Source organism: Phytophthora infestans, genomic scaffold, assembly GCF_000142945.1.
Source record: "Phytophthora infestans T30-4 supercont1.4 genomic scaffold, whole genome shotgun sequence".
In the NCBI taxonomy this organism is placed as follows: Eukaryota; Oomycota; class Peronosporomycetes; order Peronosporales; family Peronosporaceae; genus Phytophthora; species Phytophthora infestans.
The window spans coordinates 1375333-1397153 of NW_003303755.1; the positions used below are offsets into that span (position 1 = coordinate 1375333).

The following is a 21821-nucleotide window of genomic DNA, read 5'->3' on the forward strand; positions in this document are numbered from 1 at the left end:
TTTGCATTGTCTTCAACACTGAACGTGTACTCAATGACATAAATGTCTTGTCTCAAAATATTCAGAGCTATCTTCTTGAAGTCTTCGAAGCAGTCATACAACTCGCTACGGTTCTTAATTGCATAAGTGAACATGAATCGAGAAACATCATCGATGAAGATCAAGAAATAACGACAGCGAGTAAGGCTAGGCACAGGTAGTGGACCACAGATATCTGAATGGACTTTTGACAAAGGTGATGTAGCACGTTTAACAGCTCTATTAAAGTAAAATGGGGAACGGTGTGACTTCGCTAACGTGCAGGCAACACAAAAGATAAATCTGTCTTTGGACCTAGAGGTATAGATCCATCGAGGCCATGTATGGCTTGGCTCCTAGATAGATAATTCCAGACACGAACGTTAGGGTGTCCAAGGCGTTTATGAAAGAGCAGAAAGTAACGTTGCTTACCCGAGGCAATAAGAGCCACTGGAGGTGCCGCTGGTTTGGCTTGAAATTGATACAGATCCGTGTTGGTAGCCATGAGCGCTTTGAGCTTGAAGCGCAGGTCAGTTTGCATATAGCACTGTTTGCGGTCAAAGTTGAAGCAAAAGTCGTCCTTCACAGCTGCTGGAATTGATAACAGACTGAATTATAGCTGGGGGGGGCATACAGGACGCCATGAAGGATTGCTCTTGGAGTCAGTGACTTCCAGATCGACCCGTCTAATGCCTTCGATGGGGATTTGGTTATTATTACCAACCGTAATTGAGCCAACACTGGAGGTGATGTCGGTGAGCCACTGAGATTCATGGGTGACGCGGCGAGTGCAGCCAGAGTCGATCGTCCAGGTGGGGTCGGGCTCTCCCTTGGCTTGAGCAGTGATACTAAACGGGAGATTGACTAAGGTAGCAACAGCGATGAGACCGGTGTCACGACGTCCTTGGCGAGTTACCTTGCGGTTGTTTCCAGAATCACTGTCGTCGTCATCTTCCTCGTCATTGTCGGACACAAGAGAACGGTCCTTATCACGATCTTGGTCGCGTTGTTTGCCGCCATTTCCATGCTTGCGCTTGCTACTACCGTTGTTGCCCTTGAAGTCGTGGTTGCTGTTATTCTTGCCGTGCCGTACATTGCCACCTTTGTTCGACTTCTGGTACGGGTGGTCGCGTTTCGAGCTATCTGAAGGCGAAGTTAGCGTGAAACAATGTCCCAGCCTTCACTCGTCCATCTCGCAAATCTGTTTGAAGGCCTCGGTGTTGTGGCATGGGCTATCACAGTAGGAGCAGACATTGGCGTTGTCACGACCTTGAGCTGGTGACACAGGAGGTCCGGTAGTCACTAAAGTTCTCTTTGTTGAAGAAGGAGGATCCGGACCAGGATCTGGTGTGCGCCGTCAGCTGCGAACTGTAGGAGTGATGGTCAGATAAGTTAGTGGCTGGTAATTGCGGATACAATCTCACTCTCTCTTTTGCGTACTTACCCTCAGAAGCGCGTGGCGCGGTCGACCAGGCGGTCGACTTTTAACAGGTTATGAGCCCAATGAACACAGCCACTGACAAGGCTGCTCGTGACGGCTCGTCAGCGCCAACACCAGAGCCCGACGCCGGTACCACACGGACTGGCATGGCGAATGTCGCTGAAGAGAAGAGCACCGCTGCCACCCACAAAAGGGGCGACGGCAACAACCCCGGCGGAAACCTCATGGACGCTGGGGATAACGCAGCAGAGATGATGGCACTGCTGCGTGGCGTCGCTGGGAGGCTGGATCGACTCGAGGAGTCGCAGTCGAAGCTTAAGAAGAAGCTCGAGGGTGACGAGGGAAAGCGTGCGCACGACGCCCACCAGCAAACGACGCCAGCCATGAACGTCAGCTTGTTCGACTCGGGACTGGGACGAGGCAACCCCATGCACATCGACTACCTTGGGGGCTCACCGCAGACGCCGCTCACGGCCACGCCTCGCAGACCGACAGCTATGCCACAGTTCTTCGGACAGCAGGCGCAGCAGCAGCATGGATAAGGGATGCCTATGTCCCATCTGCAGCGCCTCTACGCGGCGGCGCACGCCGGCGGCATCCGATACCCTGATGCTCGCCAGAAGAGACTGCAGATAAGGCCTTTCGATGGGACAGAGGTATACGTCGGCCTAGGGTCTGGGTTTTTGGAATGGGGGCGGAGATTCGAGCGGCAAGTCGCCCTGGCGGGATCGGCCTGCGGGTTTCAGTGGACCGAGGACGTGAAGGTGGACTTGCTGGGTCACTATCTCTCGGGTAAGGCCGAGCGTTATTACAACAAACAGTTCGAGAGCTGGTGGAACCAGCTCCCTACGCTCCAGTACGTTATGGAACGGTTGCTCCAGACTTTCAAGACGACCATCACGCCAGCTCAAGCCGTGAGGCTCTTCACGTCACCGAAGGACAGTAAACGGTCGTGGCCCGAGCACTTCATGTACATGGCGGCCGTTTCGGAGGCGACCGGAGGCGGTTCGGACTACCTCGTTCTGAACAATATCGTGCAGTACGCGTCTGAGAACTTGCGTACGGTACTGATGGCCAAGGTGGGCGGCAACCGAACCGACTATTTGCAACACGCAGAGGAGTTAGCACAATTCGCGCAGTCCTGGGAGCTGGAGCCTGCGAAACACAAGAACCTTGGCAGAGAAGTCGTGAGTGCGGTGGCTGAGCACCGAAAGGAGACCAGGAAATGTCACGAGTGCGGTGAGGTGGGCCACCTGCGTGCGGCGTGCTCCGAGCTGGTCGGGTGGGACGAAAAGAAGCCCGACATCACCTTGGCGGTGAGTGAGTCGGTGGACGAATCAGACGACGTGTGGATCCTGGACAGCGGATCCAGTAGACACCTAGTTAACGACGCGACGTGGTTGGACGAAGTGGAGGACTGCGAGGCCGAGTGTTTGCAGCCGAACGGGGACCCGCTAATCATCACAAAGAAGGGATATGTCACACTGCGCGTCACTGCGTGTGGCGTTAAACAAACGGTGAAGCTCACTGAGATGTACTACGCTGCGGGAGTGGTGCACAACCTAATATCGTATGGCCAACTTGACCTGAAGGGCTGCACGCTGGGGCGCAAGAACGGACGACGTGATGTGGCCGATCGGAGCAGTGGTCGTGTGGTATTCGACGTTATGTTATGGCGAAACGTGCTGGTAGTGGCAGGTACAGTGGAGCGAAGACGGGAACTCCCCTCGGAGGTGATCATGGCCGCACTGGACCAGAAAGGCGCCGAGACGACGGATTCCGGTGGAGATGTGCAGGAGGGAACTCTGGTGAAGTTCCATAGGCGGTTAGGCCACCTGAACTACGATGCGGTGGAGAGACTGGCAGAGGACCCGAGCACAGGCATCGCGTTGTCGGATAACAAGCGAGTCAACTGTCTGACCTGCGCTCAAGGCAAGCAAACGAAGAACCGGCAGTCCTCAAAGGACATCGGTGAGCACTCGCCAGTCGACAGAGTCGGCGGAGTCATCTGCTCGGATCTGAAGGGGCCCATGACTCCGCGCGACAGGCTGCAGAATAGATACCTCGTGAACTTCGTCGACCACAATACAAACTACTGCCGAATCTTCTTGGCGAAGACAAAGGATGCGGCAGCCAAGCAGTTTGAGCACTTCCTGACGTTTTTTGAGAAGCGGTTTGACTGCCGAATCCACGTCTTGCGCACAGACTCGGGCGGCGAGTACCAGAACGTCGACATGTTCTGCAAGAACACGGGAGTGGCCCGCCAGCGCAGCGAGGCACGTAATCAGGTCTAAACGGGAAGGCGGAACGGATGCATACGACGATCATGAACATGGCGCGCTGTATGATATTTGCGTGTGGCCTGCCGCACAATTTCTGGGGTGACGCGGTGCAGTACGCCGCGTACATACTGAACCGAGCGCCGACCAACTCAGATCCCGGTCGCGCGTCCCCGATCAAGATGCTGACGAAGCAGACGCCCCAGTTGGGGGAGATCGTCGTGTTCGGGTCGCCCTGCACGGTCCACAGGGACCCGAGGAAGAAGAGCTTCGCGCAGCGTGCGCAGCAGGGAATGATCGTGGGGATCGGTGAAGAGACCAAGGGGTACCGCGTGTACCTGCCGAAGGACAAGGTGGTCATCACCACACAACATGTTAGGAACATTGAGACGCTGGACAAGAAACAGAACGAGAACTTGCAGAGGCTGTACCTTCACGACGATACGGCAGAGACCGAGGAAACGGCTGTAGGCCTGAGGGCTGGAACAAGTACGGGAAGCGCGGCTGCGGTCGCGAGCGGTGCTAAGACGACAGGCGAAGTCCCGACTGGTAACGCTCACAAGTCCAGCAAGAGAATAATGAAGAAGGCCTGGAACCGGGAGCGTCATGTAACGCGGTCGGTAGGCAAGCGAGAGGCTGAGAAGACGGGGGGATCATCACAGCAGGAGGAGGCCGACAAGGATGTCGTGAACAACGTGCTGGAGGTAGATCCAAGGAGCTATCGCGAGGCTATGCGTAGTCATCGCAGGGATCAGTGGGTGAAGGCAATGGACGAAGAGCTGAGGGCTCTGGAAGCGAATGGGGTGTGGAAGCTGGTGCGGTTGCCCCGTGGGGTGCGCGTGCTTCACACAAAATGGGTATTTAAAACCAAAAAAGATGGCGAAGGGGCCATCGAGCGCCTGAAGGCGCGACTCGTAGCCTGTGGGAACGAACAGGAATTCGGCGTTAACTATAGCATCACCTTCGCGGCTGTCATTGACATGACCAGTGTCAAACTGATATTCGCGCTGGCCAGAAAGTGGCGGGTCCCGGCCAAGCACGGGGACGTGCCCAACGCCTATGTGAAGGCTGGCAAGGAGGCCGAGCTGGACATCTACATCCACTTGTTCCAAGGGATGACCATCCCGGAGGAGCTGAAGAAACAGCTTGGCGTCACAGATGACGGTGAGCTGGTACTCGAGCTAAGGAAGGCTCTCTATGGGCTCAAGCAAGCTGGACGACTGTGGAGCAAGTTGTTGCACAAGAAGATGGTAGAGATCGGTTTCGAACAGAGCCTTACCGACATGTGTCTATACTTTAGGAGACGAGGAACGGCTTTGCTGGTCGTGGGCGTCTACGTGGACGACCTGTTGGTTACAGGCACGGAGCAGAAGGAAGTGAACTCGTTCTTTCAGGAGCTGGCTGTGCTGTCCGTGAAGGATCTAGGGATAGCAAGTAAGTTCTTGGGCATGAGGGTGAGCTACACGGAGTCGGAGGGCTATGACTTGGACCAAGAGGTGACGATCATCGACATGTTGAAAGCGCACAGCATGGAGAAGGTGCACGGCGTGCGTACACCGATTGGAGTGGAATGGAACGAAGTCCAAGCGTCTGAGGGCGCGGCCTTACCTGTCTCAGGAGGAGATGAGGTGGTGACGGTGAAGAAGTTTCAGTCCTTGGTCGGCAGCCTGATGTGGATTGCGCGTTGTACGCGGCCGGACGTGGCCTTTGCGGTGCACAAGGTGTCGAGGCGCACGCACAGACCGACGGTTGCCGACTGGAAGTTGGCGAAAAGAATCATGCGGTATTTGGCCGGCACGAAGGAGCTGCGCCTCCGCATGAATGGAGATAAAGAGCCGGACGAGTTGCTCGAGGTGGTAGCGTACACGGATGCGGACTACGCGGCCGACAAGGAAGATCGCAAGTCGGTCACTGGTGGCCTGGTAATGATGGACGGAATGCCGATCAGCTGGACTTGCAGGAAGCAAGGGGGCGTGTCCTTGTCTACGATGGAGGCCGAGTTCACGGCAGCGTCGGTGATGGCTACGGAGCTGCTGGGGATCCGAGAGTTGCTGGGCGAATTGAAGGTTGGGCACGTGACGCCGATGACGTTGAGGTGCGACAATCAGGCAGCACTCAAGCAGCTTGATGGAGAAGGCTCGTCGGCTAAGGCGAAGCACATAGATGTGCGGATTAAGTTCGTAGGTAGCTACACGAACAAAGGTGTGCTGAAGCCGGAGTATCGCGAGACTGGGCGCATGCCCGCGGACTTGATGACGAAGGCTGTGGAGGCACCAAGACTAATGGAGCTCAGAGCCGAAGTCGGGTTGCACTGAAAGACGAGGGCGCTGGCGCGGGGTGACGATAACCGTAGACGGGAGCTGCAGTTTGCCAGCGTCGGCGAGGAGGAGTGTTGAAGAAGGAGGATCCGGACCAGGATCTGGTGTGCGCCGTCAGCTGCAAACTGTAGGAGTGATGGTCAGATAAGTTAGTGGCTGGTAATTGCGGATACAATCTCACTCTCTCTTTTGCGTACTTACTCTCAGAAGCGCGTGGCGCGGTCGACCAGGCGGTCGACTTTTAACACTCTTACCCTTGGTTGCAGAGGTTTCTGGTGTGCCCTTGGCCAAGGTGTAGCGCTCTTGAGCTTGAAGATCGCCAACCTTGCCTTCAATGCTCTGCTTAAAATCTTCATACGGGATATACTTCTGCTGGCCCTTCCAGATGCGGAGATCGTCCTTCCACGACTTGGGCATTGATTGGAACATGTAGATAGACTTCTGTCCCTCGGTCATCACCGATTCGGTGACTTTTGACGCGGCTTTCATCGCGCTCTCAAGCTTGAGAAAGAACTCGGTTAAGTCGGAGCCTTCCTCATACTTGATCTCCATCAAGTAGTGTTGAATGAAGTACGGATCACCATGAAAGGCTGCTCCCTCGTACTTCTGGCAGATGTAGTTGAATATCTCGTAGGATGTCGTGAGATTCTTGACCAGCCGCACGTGCATGTTGTCCATCGTTTTCATCAAGAAGCTTTGGTCTTGGCTTCTTGTCGACGGCGTTCGCGCTGGCTAAGAGGCTGGCGCTTCTCTTTCTTGGCACGTTTGCGTGCACGGCGAGCCTCGCCCTGGTTAAATGGTCGAGCAGCCGGGAGGTCCTTCCTCTTGATTGGCGTATCGGAGCTGGCTCCAGAGTCTTCGTCCGAGTCCGAGGGCGGTTTGAGTTTGTCGTCGCTCTCGTCGTAGTCCACAGCGTCGGGGTCGATTTCGACCTTCTTTGTAGCGCTGGCATGCGGTTCATCGTTGGCGTCAGACATATCGCTGCCGCTGTCTTCACTCTCGTCTTCAGGCACGCCATCGTAGTCAGGCTGCTTCACGTAGCCGAGTAGGTGCTTGCTATCTAGTGCTGCGCACACACGGATATTCCAGCCGTCGAAGCTCTCGGCGCCGATGAAGCGTGGGAAGTCGTCGCTTAAGGCTTGGCTTGGGCTCATAACAAATGGAACGGTAGGCAGGTAGAGAAGAAGAAGAGATAAGGAGAAGTTTCTTGTAGGCGTTAAAAGACGAAGTAGGGTAGATTAGAGCTGGACCAATTCAAGCAGGCTGCCTAGTAGCAGACTTGAGATGGTTGTTTTAAGAAAACTACACTGGTACAGACTTAAGCATAGTTTCATCTTGACTAATAGCATTTAACGAGACCTTTTGAATCAGATCATCAGCTTCCAGAGGTAGCTAGTACAATGTGTCAATATGTAAAGGTGCAAACTGCAAAGTAGAGCTTCGATTTGACTCCTTTCGTGTACTCATCTAAATGTGTAGACAGGTAATCGAGAAGAGCATATTTTTCCTCAGCACTCCTTAACCATTTTGGCAGAATGAAATACTAAAGTTGGTGGTCGCGATATTGTTGTGCCACAACCAATCAAATCAAACTTTCTCCTAGTCGTTTGCACTTCTTGGCCAAACCTACCGAGTTTTCCGAGTAGGTTTTAGTTGGAAGAAAACAGGACAGGAAGGTTTGATGTGATTGGCTGTTCAAACCTACCTGCCAACCGTGAGAACCACTATTAATCCCAGACTCAACGTTGCTACATGCCGACTCAATATCGGTACTATGTACCACTCTGCTTTGGTATCTTCTTTCATTTTTGGATTCGGCAACATGGCGGACGAGGCCAAGTCGCATTTCAGTAAAAAAAAACCAAAGCTCACATGGTGAAGCGAGCAGAAATTTGAAGTAACGTCAACGTACAATGCCCCCCAGCGTTTTCATTCTTTGACGCAGCGCACACAGACGGCTACAGTACGTCGCCCCACCTAACGGGTTGAAGACCGAGTCCAAGCGCATTGACAATCAACAGCCAAAAGGATTCTTCTCTGATGGAGAGCAAGATGAGTAGGCTGCTGTTCATCCATATCTCCAATCTTAATACTTAAGTGTTCAACTCCTCTGACAATTGCATTCATGTACTGCAGAGACATCGTGACAGAAATCTACAACTGGAAGCAAACCAGCAACAAGCAGAGCGAGCTGAAAGATCCTCGAAAGCATCAAATTCTTTTTGCCGAGTCGGCGAAGAAGAAGGTAAGAAGCCTGTTATCGATCTATGTTGAATCAAACAGGTTACGCACCATTGAGCAACCATCTGATACAGCACGCTAAACCGACGTCAGATGATAAAATACCCTCCGCGAGCGAAGATATCCAGCTAAGTCGACTGATGTAAGTTGCCGACGAAACCAATGTTTACTCATAGGGTAGATCACTCAAATCGCTACCTGTAGGGATGACTACATGCTTGGAGAAAAAGGAGATCAAATCATGCAGCAGATGGAGGATCTGACCACGAACGAGCAGCCTTCGCCGATAACGAAGCCGAGGTCTCATTTCCAAGTCGGCGATAGACTGCCGATACCCAAGTCGCAAGAACCAGCACTTGATCTTGACGCCATGAGATCGATGGAGGACTTTGAAAAGTACATTGCTGAGAACTAAGGCTATCTCCACTCCTGGTTGCTATCCCGATTGCTATCGGTCATTCGTGATTGGCTGTTGCTATCGACTGAACGTTTAGCAATAGCGACTCCTCGCCGACTCCACTCTTGTTCACCGACAGAAAGCACAATGGAGAGCAGCGACGAAGAAGTTTACCTACTTCTTGATAACGACGACGGCTTTCTTGCCGCTGCCTGTGTGCTCATCTGTGTAGATCATCCAGCACGACAAATACTCGAGCCTACTTCCATGAGTTTCCAGGAACAATGCGACAGCATCATTGACAACATCGTCGTCATTCTTCCCCGATTCATTGCGAGCTTTCGCGCGAGAAACACAACCAGCGAACTTGGCCGTGTCATGAGAAATTAAGCTCCAGCGATTTTTGATGGCCGAGAGTCGCCGCCGAAAGCTGTTGCTGTACGCTGGCACACATTCTCCCAGAAAGCAGTAGCCTTTTGATCAGTCCCCTGGATGGAGTTTTCAGCGGCAGCCTTGTACGCACGAGCCAGAGCCTCGTCCTCCTGATCGCACCACCTCTTGCCTCTCCCCATGATGCTGCGCGATCTTTCTGTTGTGCCAGTTTCTATTTTGCACCACAGTTGCTATTCGGGCCTCGAATAGCAACAAAAGTCGAGTTGCTATTCTACATTATAGCAATAGCAACCCCGACTGGAGATAGCAGATTGTAATATTTTCTCTATTTAGCAATAGAAGCTCAAATGGCAACTTGAGTGGAGATAGCCTAAATACTATGTTGGGCGAGACTCCACAACCAATAGATAAAACAAATGGCAGCTACACCCACTCATACAAAGCAATTAGAGACGACCGAGAGCGATTCCGGTGCACTACTTGCTGCTTCCGAATCCACTGACGGAAACCGAAAGTCCCGTCACCGCCGATTGACTCACGAACTTCGCTTTCCAGGTCGAGGTCATCATCGATTAATGCACATGAGCCACGGTCGCTCAGCGGCATCGCGTCCGCCTCGCGAGGTTCCAGCTCCAACGAACGAGTATACCGACTCTCCTCGGAGGAATACGGCAACGAGACGTGCAGCAGTTTCTACAGCAACAAAAGAGATAATTAGAAAGTGACACCAAGACCCGAGATCGCATCGCAACTTACGTCGACATCCTCGTCGTTCTGGAGAGTGTAGGCGACAGACTGTCGATGCAAGATTTCCATCGACAGCTCGCCCATTCGTCGAAGCCGGCTTGCATTTACCAGACCGTTCTTGTCAAACGTAGGCAACTCGTTCAATCCGACGAAGCCCTTGAAGATATATACGAGATTAGTACATGTAGTGTTTACCATAACGTAACGATGAGAATACACTCACTTGAAGATACAGGCCAATGTAAGGCATGCTTGGGTTTGTAGTCTGACGCATCAGGCGGTTCATCTCTCGACATCCTTTGTCTGAGAGTAGTTGCATCTCGTTCATCTTTTTCTTCGCAGCCACACTCAGCTACAATACGCAAGTAAAACACGAGTTATACAACCAGCCATCACAGAGGTACATGCTTTTATGGAATCGTACACAGTCGATCGTCTTTCGAAGACGCTGAACCGCAGTAGATTGCAGAGCGTATAAAATCGAAGCCAGCGTGTCATGGTTGTGTAAGGAAATGCAGTATTCCGCGGCCTGATCATAGTATACGTACAGTTTAGCACACCGAGTACCTCTTTAATATACTTCGAAGTAGTACGGTAAAGTCATCGCACCTTGAGGTAAAACGAAATCACTTCTGCCCGTTCTTCAGGGGTATCTTGAACAAGAACAGCGTTGATGACGTACGCAGAGATCTACAAAAATACGACAGGTACAAGCACTTCAGTAATAACCCCCAGACTATGTAAATATTTAGCATCACGTACGTGTTGGAACCATCGTTTGATGCTGGTGAACTCAACTGAGTGCTGCCTTTTCGAGCCTGGCGAGATCAAATCGTGGACTACAGTACAGATGATCATACACAACAAAAGATCAGCTCCATCTTCACAACAGCTGTGTCCAAATGGAAGCTCACCTGGAATCTTGCAGAAGACTGCGTGCGTCAGAAGTGTGCATTGTTCTGCCCACTGCTCTGCGTCGATATATCTGCCGAAAAGCAAACCAAAATCAGTAACGCTCAAGCCATACAAGCCTCAAATCTTCGACTTACCGGTGCAAATGCCTCGAGAAGGGCTCGTTGGAAACAAGTTCGATTCCAGATTCTAAGCCGTATAATGTGGTCATCATTCCAGGGATCATTTCGTAGTTCAGTGCGTATTTTCCAGCCCCACGCAGGGAAAAATATCCCTTGTAAAGAGCTGTGAATTCTTCAACCAAAGGCACCAACTTCTCTTTCGAAACGTCAACAGCGTGGCCAACGAGGCTATAGAAACGATCACGCAGATCGTCACTCTCCTTCGATTCTGACTGCCTGAACAGCAATATCATTATGAAAAGACGAATGAGTCCGTGACCTAGAAAAACACGATAACAACAAGGTCAGCGTTGTGTCCATTAGTAAATCAAAAGCGCGCACTTACTCTTGACTCCATTGCGGACATGTTCGTATACCCGATCCACCACTTCGTTTAGGCTTGAAAAGCTGTCGAGGAACAGCACAAACGCGACCACATCGGCCAAATCGACGTCCATCCCAGTAACCAGGTCGCGAATCATTCCGTCAATAGAACTCGAGCGTACAGACCGTGAAGCGTGGTCATCCTTGTCTCCAATCTTCCACGAGTCGTTAGGCATTAGCGAACGCAGAAATCCCGCCGTTTTGTTTACCTCGATATGGTCAGTGTAGTCAGCAGAAGAGCAGCCAAAGATGTCGACATCAACGCCATTGCCTCCCCGATTAAGCGATCCCAACTTTCGCAGCAATTCGACCACGCGAAAATCTCGCGAGATGTTCGCTAAGTGAGAAGCTTGGCGGCCAAAGAGATCTCGTTGATCGAGATGACACCCAGCGCACGTCAAGATCTCCAGGCACAAGATTCGGGCATCACCACTTCCGTTGGGAGCTGACGCAAGCAGAATAGTCGCTGGAGTCTGCCCACACCTGTTCTGGATGTTGGGGTTCGCACCACCCTGCAGCAACCGGAGAATGATATCGGTGTGAGCCAGAGCGGCAGCTAAGTGCAGACTGGTGCTTCCGTCCAACGTAGGCGCGTTCGGATTTGCGCCCTTCGAAAGACAAAGCTCGACAAGCTCTGTACGCCCGCTCTTTACTGCAAATTCCAAAGCTGAGAAGCCATTTGACCAAGCAACACGATGGGCATCAGCTCCCAGGGCCAGCAACGTCGCTGAGCCTTCAAGAGACACTCTGGAGCACATGAACATCAACGGAGTGAGTCCATGTTTCTCTGCTGCATCGATATCCGCTCCTGCATCAATCAGACTTTGGATGATCTGAGCCATGTCGATCGACTGCTTCACAACGTGTAGTGGTCGTCTTCCTTTATGGTTGCACAGATTGGCATCTGCCCCCTTCGAGATAAGATAATTAACCATTCCGAGTTGTCCATTGTGCACAGCAGCATGAAGCGGCGAGCCCTTGCCGGATGCTGGAATGAATCCGAAAACCTGCTTGCCTCGAGTCTTTTCCCACGAGCAAAGAGTGTTCAATTCCACAGTCGAGGATCGCAGCCATCCAGCCGAGTCCAAGTCTCCACGACGAGCTGCAATGCACGTCAAATAGCGGGACATCTCCAAGTCCAGTGACAACAGCTGATAATAGTAAAACTCCGTCATGAACGTAAGTTGCTTCGGCAATGCTGCAGTCCGAACGCGTTGGATAATTTTCTCGAAAGGCATTCCAATCACAGGCTCACGGTTAATCGCGATCAGCGACAATCCAGGCACGATGGCAGCGCTCAAAGCTGCTTGAGACTGCTTCCGAACACTATAAACAATAGCTCCTCTTCCATTTCCGTCTGTCGTGAGCTGAATCCCAATATCGTTGGTCGAAATGGATACGGAGACACGAGATCCTGCCAGCGCCATCGTGTCGAATCGGTAGCTTTCATCTCCAGACTCAAAGTTCTCAACCCATTTGATCGCATCGAGAAAAGCAGTCACGACATTCGCTTTATTCTGACATGCTGGGTGGTGCTGATATCCATACTTCAGTAGTGCTCGAAGAATCGCTAAGTCGCTGAGCGAGGACATCGTTACCACGTACCGGAACACCGCCGTCAACGTCTCGTCTGTGACCTCGAAGAGCTCGCCATTATACTGAGCAATCTCCTCTGTGACGGTCTTCCCGGCGGACAAAATGACCTCGAATTTGTGCGTCGGCAGCGACACAGAGTCGAGCATATTGATCACACTGATAGCTTGCTTCCAATTGCAAACCGACAAGTCTTTCGAGATGCCGAAATCCGCCTGTGCTTTCTGTTTCAACACCTTAACGTTCTGCTCCAAGTTGCTCCGTCTCGACTTGACTTTATCCGTCTCTAAGCTCGCGTATGCCTCCGCATACAACGGAATAAACACACGGTCCTCGACATGTCGCCGAATCAGTCGCACGAGCTCATTACCTGGCAATAATTCAATCTCTGGATCTTGATAGAGCTCCAAATGGTGACGATCGATGATAGAGTCGTCCAATTCCACGATGAAATTGTGGATTGCAGCGTACGAATGGTCGTGATCATTTTCCTTGAACTGGACCCAGTTTTTAGCCACCTCTTTGTCCGTGATGAAGATCTTGTTCAAGAGTCTGGTAACTGCATTGGATCCTGCTTTCTCTTCGGTCGCAGTCAGGTCCATTTCATAACAGGGTGGAGATACCCTCCTCACTGACCGCAATGCAGCGACCCACAACTCGGCTTCAAACTGGCTGCAGCAATAGCACAATAATTTGTAGAAACCTTTCTCGATCTGGAACACATACGCTTTACCAGCTACTCGGATGTCCACGTGCTGCACGGAAACCACGCCGTCGTTTAGTTGCATGCAACCTTTGATCTTCTTCCTGCCCTTGTTCTTGTAGTAGGCAAAAGTGCCATCCGAGAAAAGCACGAAGAAGCGCGTCTTCCAGCTCTTCCACATGTGTCCTTGTTTGGTGAGCCAGCCCATCTTGACGAAATTGCCAACCTGCACTTGAGTGGCGTAAAACGAGTCGTTTAGGAGTGGATCGGAGCCGTGACGCACCAGTCGGAAACCTTTATCTCGCTGGACGAGCGCCTGTGGCGCCTCCGTGGCGTCCGATATGGAGCGCGATGAGCGCGACAGTGCTCGGGTTCTGAACATGGAGGCTAAGAGGCTGCGACGTTTGTCACGGTCCTGTTGTTCGGCAAATTCTTCAACTTCGAGCTCGATGTTCTGAGCTTGGTGTTGCGCTTGGCTTTTGGCGTGTGTGCTGCGACGTGAGAAGCGGGAGCGCTTGCTGATCTTAGGAGCCGTCTCGTCGAGTAGTGGAGGAGGCGATGGAGACCCCCACGGATCCAGGACGGCTTTGGTGCCTTTGTGGCGCCAGCCGGAAGCCATCGCTTGGGTAACTTGGTCAACTGCGGAATGGTATGCGACTCGTCACTGTGGTTCCCTATTTTTTAGTAGCGGAAAGCAGCTGTTTCTTGTTCCACCTTTGACGATACATGCATAGGGTTTTGTGGGACGGAAATGAAAATATATTTGGAAATCTAAGGAAACTGCACTGTGTATTACGGATCAAATGTAGAAAATCCAGCTACCTACACTTTTTCCTGCGTTGGACTTTGGCTGTTCGATGTGCTTCCAGCAAACATACGTGCGAGCTTTGGCTTTGAGATCACGATACGTAGCTTTGCGGTAAATGACGAATTGCTCGTGGTGACGCCACAGGCGTAGCCCGTTGTCCAATACGTTTCAAAACCACAGTGTTGCACAACACGTTGTGTGTATTAGAATAGATGCAGTGGCTCGACGCAACGGTGCGTTTGTTGTAATAAGCGTCGCTACGATGTACTTCGAAGTATACTGTAAAACGAAGAGCGACGCCTCGCGCAAAGCTCGAAAACGTTGGGCTGAGCCCGTGTACAGGAAGCTTGCAGTGCTCAATATTTTGTGCACCTATTGACTCACTTCGAGTTACCGATGAGTCCCTCTGGGTCAATATTTACTGTAATCTGACAATATTGCCGACTTTACTCTTAGTACATTTACATTAACATGCGCGTATCCAGCAGCGTCGGATTGGAATACTATACCAACAAAACTTTTGCATTCAAAACATAAGAAATTAACTTGAGGGTCTCTACAGCTAAATTTGAATCCTTCTATAAAGTATTTCGTGAGCGTTTTTCGCACGCATTTCTGCTGATACAATTTTGCCTTTACATGCATGTACCGTGGACCTCTGCCAGCAAGGCACTGCTCTGGCCCACCACAAATGGCCGCGCTTCCCTATGTTGAACTTGAGAATTTTGATCGTTGAAGAGGGATGTTGCTGCAATACGACTCCATTGGAATCTGAGGCGATCAAACTATACTTGCTGCTACACACCAAAGTGTTCGATGGACAAGAAACGGATATTTAATCTACAGTTAACTCAAGTATGTAGGCTATCTGGTAGAATAAAAACCCATTCTCACTCTGCCATCCCGTCTCTTTTACTGCAGCCGGTAGTTGATGTGAAGCAAGCGTGCACAAGGTACTCCACGGAGACGCAAATCATGTAAGTTTTTGATAGAAGGTCTTAGGTAGATAAGGACTATAATAAGGATCTACCTTGGGTAGAAGGAATTTACCCGTCTATTTTACGAAGGTCCTGCGTATTAAATTTTAATAAAACTATTAATATTACTAGTATGGCAGCATCCTCACGGCGATTGGTCGCCACGGTTGCTAAGGGGCCAATACCGAAAAATTTATTATAAAAGAACTTTTGGGCACCGCCCCCCAAGCATCATATGCAAATACATAGGTTGAAGCACAACAACAATTTTTTTTCATTTTGAAAAGCTACAGTTGACAGGACCTTGTTGCTGCCAGTTGCGTCGCTACAGAGGAGGTAAGTGTGTACTGCTGGTGCGGTGAACGTCCTGATACGACAGCAATCACGCTATGTTATGCTGTCAAGATCTTAGCTGTGCCAAATGCCGAAGAAGGGTGCAGCTCTTCCGAAAATGAACTCTACTGTTGATGGCCACGCTAGGGGCTCACAACCAGAAAGAAGCCTCAGTTCAGACCAATGCAAGTATCCTGGTTATTGTCGCAACAAGAGGTCATTCAAGAGGAATGGAGAACGCCACTGGCTCTGCGCTGAACATCGCGATCATCAGAATACTATGCAGCGTGATCGCTACCGGAAAACTACTAAGAAGGATGGCAAGAAAGAAACAAAGAAGAAAACTACGGCAATCAAAAAACGGAAGATCCAGAGTTCTACGTCTTTGAGCACCAAAAAAAAGGGATCAACTCCTGCATCTACGGCTTCAATTGAAGATTCCTGTTCAAGCACAAGCCGTGATAACGTAGTTGTGGAGCATGTCGAGCTGGATGTACCTGCGGTGAGCAACGCTCAGCGACCACGTGCTGTCGAAGGTGTTAAGGAAAAATCATCAGGGCAATCAATCCGTGAAGACGAGAATGCAGGTTCTGCCCTAGGCGGGGAGGTTTCGACGCATCGTGACCAATCCGATCGACGAGGCGACAAAGGTCGTCCCGTTCATGAAGGGCTTAAAGGATAGGTCGGTTAAGACTTATCTCTTCCGAGAGTACCCAAGTACTCTTAGTGCTGCGATTGCTCTTGCCATGCAATAGAAGTTTAGCCTGAAGCAGGCTACGCCGCATGCGAACGTGCCGGGTGGTGCTACTGCAGTCTCTTAAGCTCAGCATGTAATGCTACCGGTATCTCAAGTCCAGAATAACGTCACCTCATCCCAGCGCGCCTATGTTGTGTCTGCGCCACCAGCTCCAACAAGTACGTACTCGCCGCTTATTCTTTGAAGATCATCATGTAAGCGGCTACGTCAGCTAACTGTGGAATGGCTTTGTTGCATTAGAGCAGGGTGGTGAAACTGACGCTGGCAATACGGTCAGTATTTGAGGCATGGGAGCTTACTACGTGTTCTTCGCGTGCTGTGATATGCTCTTACGATTTTTAAAGTACTACGAACACAATAATTCATAGGAATAAAAATTATTTTGATTCAAGGTGAATATTGTTCTACAGACGGTTTATCTAAAATTGACGTAAACTTGCACTTCATACAGGCAAACTTGCACATTTTTTTTTTGCAGGAAAGAGCAAACCAAGCAGAGCTCTTACATACATGTAGTAAAACTCTATTTCGAGTTGAAAATCACATTTTCATTAATTGCCCAGCGATATTATGTATTCTTGCCGATACTGCAAATACAACGAGTCATAGCCCCGTTAATACGCAGACTCCAGTAGTTGATACAGTGCGAATGAACGCTTGTGGATGCACTGGTTACATTGTTTAAACTTTTTTTGTTTGGTGACGTTACATTGACGCCACTTAGTTAGACTAACGACTTCATAGTTTTATTTGAATCTTCACTCAATTTCCATGTCCTGTTCGTGTCGTAGCCCTTGTTTGCCAGCAGTCACGATCAGCCCGAAGAGCTTAGTTTTACTAAAGTCCTTCGAAGTACAGCACTAGAATCTTGCTTCCACCCAGGTATGCGCAGCCATCATTACTGCAGCAATATTACATTGCTTTATCGGAGTCCCTAAAACAAAGCATGTTAAAAAGCCTCGTTGCTGTCCAGAATCACAAGCTTTCTCACCTCTTGTAGTTCTCGGGGCGACAAAGTTGTCTTTTTCTATTGCGTTGCGCTACGAGCTGTTTTGGCGCCTCGAAAGCCATTTTTCGTAGTTTTCACCTTCTTAATCATCTTGGTGTGATGGTGCTGTTGTGGGCTTGCGCCACCGCTTTCATTCTGTCTACCACCGACGAAGCAGCTAGCGTCGTTTGGGCGACAGCTTTTAAAACACGCTGCTCCTCACTTCGGAAAATTGCTAATTGCTCGGGAGTAGCTGTGAGTCGTTCTAGTGTCAGTGGCTGTGTAATAACTATTAAATTTCGATGTGTTATACGTGAAAGGGCTACGTATGCAAACGAAATGTTTGGAATTGCATTAGAGTGAAAAACCACACACGAGCATGTAAGCCCTTGTACCTTATGCACTGTCATAGCATAAGCCAATCGAAGCGGAATTCCCCTTCGAACAGCGCGAAGATCACTGGATGCCTTTCCCCAAGAAACGTCTTTTGGTGGTATTGGAACGATATTTGGTACTTCATCTAGTAGGGAAGGACCGATATACGGGTCCGTGACTTGAACGAGCACGATGGGTAGATCGCTTCCCGACACAAAAATAAAGTCATAAACGATAGCATTTGTACCATTGCACAGACCTGCAGCTTGGGCAATGTTGTAGGTAAGTGTTATAGGTGCACCAACACACAGTTTTAACCTGTTAGGCACCACTCTGTCATGATCAGCGTTAGCTGTTTGAGCGTCTGTTAGAAGTGCGCGAACGGTTCCAGCAGGTATGTCTCGTTTTGTCGTTAAACGTTTTTGTTGAACGAAATGCTGCGAAGTTAAATGCACAATCGGTACATGAGCTGATACTATACTGTGATCGTTGGCGTCATTAACATCTATATTTTTGTATGCAATATGTTTGGCATTAGCCATCCACTTAGGTTTTCCAACAAATTGCACTGAACGGGAGTTGAAGAGATCAATGTCATCCTGGGTTGGCGATTTTTTACGTAGACGACGAAGAGCGCTAAACCAGTCAGGATCTAAAGCTCCTCTATTTTGACTAGTTAGCATACACACCGTTTCAATACTATCCCATATTTCTTTCCCACGTCGCTGAACCTGGTTTGAAATCTTTTGAAGGGGTGTTGATAGTGAAGTTGGGACAACGGGGTCTAATTGAGCAGAATCTCCAGTAAAGTACACATCTCTTCCACCAAAAAGCTCGTTTGAGTTGCTTGGCCATATTTCTCTCATTCTTTTATCAATCCAATATAACATGCCGCATGATATCATGCTAAACTCATCAATAATAACTAGATGTACGTCTTTATATTCTTCCTGCAATCGTTTCAGCTTTGTTGGGCCCGTTTTCGAGTCCGTTAGAGATTTGTAGGGAATTGAGAATGAGGACTTTGAAAACGATGAAAATGAGAAAGCTGAGCACAGTGTCATTCCTTTTATGTTAAATGCAGCAGTTCCTTGATGAGCTAGGAGTAGTACTTGTTTTGATTATCGTCTCGTAGCTTTATGTTCACCAAATACGTTGTGCATGTCCTTCACTATATGGCGAATTAGCCAGCTTTTCCCAGAGCCACCTTCACCGTTTATAATCATTTGGAGAGGCTTACACTTAGATTTATCCAGCATACATGTAAACCGTCTTCTCGATTGTTTCATTGCAATTGCAAACGGAATCCACTGCGATTCAGCCATTTTTTCGGTATTAACTAGATTTTTGTTATCCGAAGTAGGGTATTGATAGTGCGATTTCAAATTTCCAGTTTGACAAAAACTGGTTCCTAGTGATCGAGATTCCTTTTTCTCCTTCACCCATGGCTTTAGTGATCCATTCAAAAAGTCACGAGCTTTATCAATGATGGCAGACGTGTAGGTGTGTTTGGCTTTCCACTCCATCGGTTTATTTTGGTTTACTGAGGTTTCTACCGCACCCATCGGCTCTGGTTCTAGCATTTCTCCATCAGTATTCGATACAAACACATACTCAGACGGAGGCAGGGCAGTTATACTTGATTCGCTACGAGCGGATTTTATTAAATCTAATTGATACTGCCGAGCTAACTTGGCATTTGATTCGTGTTTCAACTCTGCATCCAGCAGCGAATTTTGAGCTTGAAAAAAGCGTGCTATTGCTTCATCATCGGTTGTGGGAAGCTCCTCTAACGTCCGCCATGGAACATACAAAAATACTTCGGAGAATCAGAAAGTGGGGTTCGACGAATCGGGTCGTATCCAGGGTGTCTTTTGCACAACCGTGGCTTTCTTGCGTTTCTTGATCCACCCTTCACCGTTCATACACTCGTACAGATCATCGGAGAATGCTACTTTACGTATCGACTCAATCGTTTCGAAAGTCTCTACAAATGTTGCTAAAGTCATAGCGTTAAAATGATCATTGTCCGGGCGATTCATGTACGCTTTCTCGATAGGCTCAATTCGAATAGTCTCGATCTCTGGTGTACTTGCTAAGGCAACAAGGTCGTCTAGGTTTTGCGGCTCAACGCGATAGTAACGGGTACTGTGACGCATCACCTTGACTTTGGTGATTGAGCGGGATTTACTATGCATTGGTAGATTGCGAAGGAGGATGTATATAGCTTCCGGTGCACCAACCTCGCGAACCGCGAGAGTCGCATTTGCTACTCGCTTCAGAATCGAATGATAGGGAAGATTTGAGTCACTCCGTTGTATAGCTTTTGCAATCACTCGCCTGAATCGAAGTGTATCTGGCTCTGCTTTGCTTACATACGCTCCTGCGTATTCAGCAGCTCCGTAGGAGTTTCCAATTAGTTGCAGGTCCATATTAGCACGCCAACACGAGAGGAGATGCGGTGAATAATTGTTAATAGTGGACACCTCACGTTGTAAGTGGATTTTCAAGGAAGGTGTGCCATCTGAACTCGTTTTCGACTCAATTACAGTTCTAGGTTGTAAACTCTTGGGGAATCCAAAACGACATTCGTTGCCTTTCTTCCTACAAGTAGAACCTGCGTGGCATTCATGCTGCTGCACACGCTGAACAAGTCTGGCCAAATCACAATTCCACTCTTTGTTACCATAATGTGGTGGTCTTAAGGCCAGAATGTCACTTTCACTGGCAGTACAAGCAGAGCATGGGCACGAACTAAGCTCCGAGAGCGTCTTCGTTAGGACTGATATGTGTTTATCTACAAAATCAGCTAGTTCGGCCCGTCCATCATCCGTCTCTGATAGTTTTAAAACGTCAGGTGCATCTTTCACCCACAGCAAGCAATGTATGTGAGGAGAGCCTCGTTGCTGAAATTCTACACGCCAGAAGTGATCTACAATTTCGCCTAAAGGTTTAGACCTCCCGCATAAAATGTTATCGAAGAATGCTTGAAATCTTCTGTTAAAATGACGGGCACTAATGTCTGGGTTCTCATTTAGATACCTCCTTCGTTCATTAACCCCCCAAGCCCGAGGCCATTTGGTGCTCACCATCTCACACATACCTACACACGTTAAGGTTTATCCGCAAGATGGGCACCCATATTATACTCCATATATATTTTAACGTGTCTGTACTAAAGCCGGTCCATACCCCCAACCCCAAACTTTGGTATCGTGTCTTCCCCGCCTAAAGTGTCTTCCTAATACATGGTATATCTATTATTGTGTCTCCTGTACGCAAAGACGATACAGTACAAGCCTGATTTATTGGTCGATATTTAGAAAAACAAACCAGCTGGGAATACGTGAACTGTGCAGTATATTTAATGCAAGTCAAAAATCAGAGCCGGAGCCTGCCTAAACTATGTCATCACTTCTGCGGGATCGCTTCTGGCGTGATGATCCGTCACTTCCAGATTTACCGCCCGACTTCTCGAAGTTCTCAGCATCACCTGCAGTCTCATCGGTAGGTCTCTTCGGCTTACGGGCACGAATCTTGCGTTTGTTCCGTGTCTGAGAGATCAATGTGCCGTGCATGTTGCGGGAAAGATGAGCAAACCGATCTCGCTTCATATAATGGCCAAAGCACCCACGCGGAACTGCGCCTTCGTCGGTAGTCTTCCAGTGGTGGTCAAATTTCTCCTTGTTCGGCGCAATTGTTCTGGCAATGAGTAGTCCAATAAAAATACAAAACTCTCTTCCAGATATGTCAGGTGTTGCCAATAAATTCTCCTTGATTTGTTCTTGCGATTTCACTTCAAAATTGCTGTCCTTCCGGTGGCGGGCTTGTTGCTTTGCACGCTGGGCGCCAACACGCTTATCCAAATTGTGAAGGAAATAGTCGTCACTAGCTCCGGCAATGTCTTCCCAAAGATGGGAAGGTGCAAACAAGAAGAATGACCCCAACGCGGTCGAAGCAGCGGAAAGGGCTTCTTCAGTAGGCCCGTGATCCCCG

The 21821-nt window shown here is 49.5% G+C and overlaps 2 protein-coding genes across 2 annotated transcripts; one reads left to right on the top strand and one right to left on the bottom strand.

The window, feature by feature from the left end:
* Positions 1-7808: 7808 nt before the first annotated feature.
* Positions 7809-8712, top strand: PITG_03317 (uncharacterized protein; the record flags this gene model as incomplete). The annotated part of the gene is made up of 4 exons (XM_002906345.1): positions 7809-7825; positions 8193-8301; positions 8372-8439; positions 8502-8712. The coding sequence occupies 4 exons, from the start codon at positions 7809-7811 to the stop codon at positions 8710-8712; spliced, it is 405 nt and encodes a 134-aa protein (XP_002906391.1).
* A 798-nt stretch (positions 8713-9510) lies between these two features.
* PITG_03318 (uncharacterized protein) lies at positions 9511-14218 on the bottom strand (the record flags this gene model as incomplete). Its single annotated transcript, XM_002906346.1, has 8 exons — positions 9511-9780; positions 9844-9990; positions 10058-10186; positions 10444-10524; positions 10597-10673; positions 10749-10819; positions 10884-11187; positions 11254-14218. 8 exons carry the CDS (start codon positions 14204-14206, stop codon positions 9511-9513), a joined length of 4032 nt encoding a protein of 1343 aa, XP_002906392.1.
* Positions 14219-21821: the final 7603 nt, after the last annotated feature.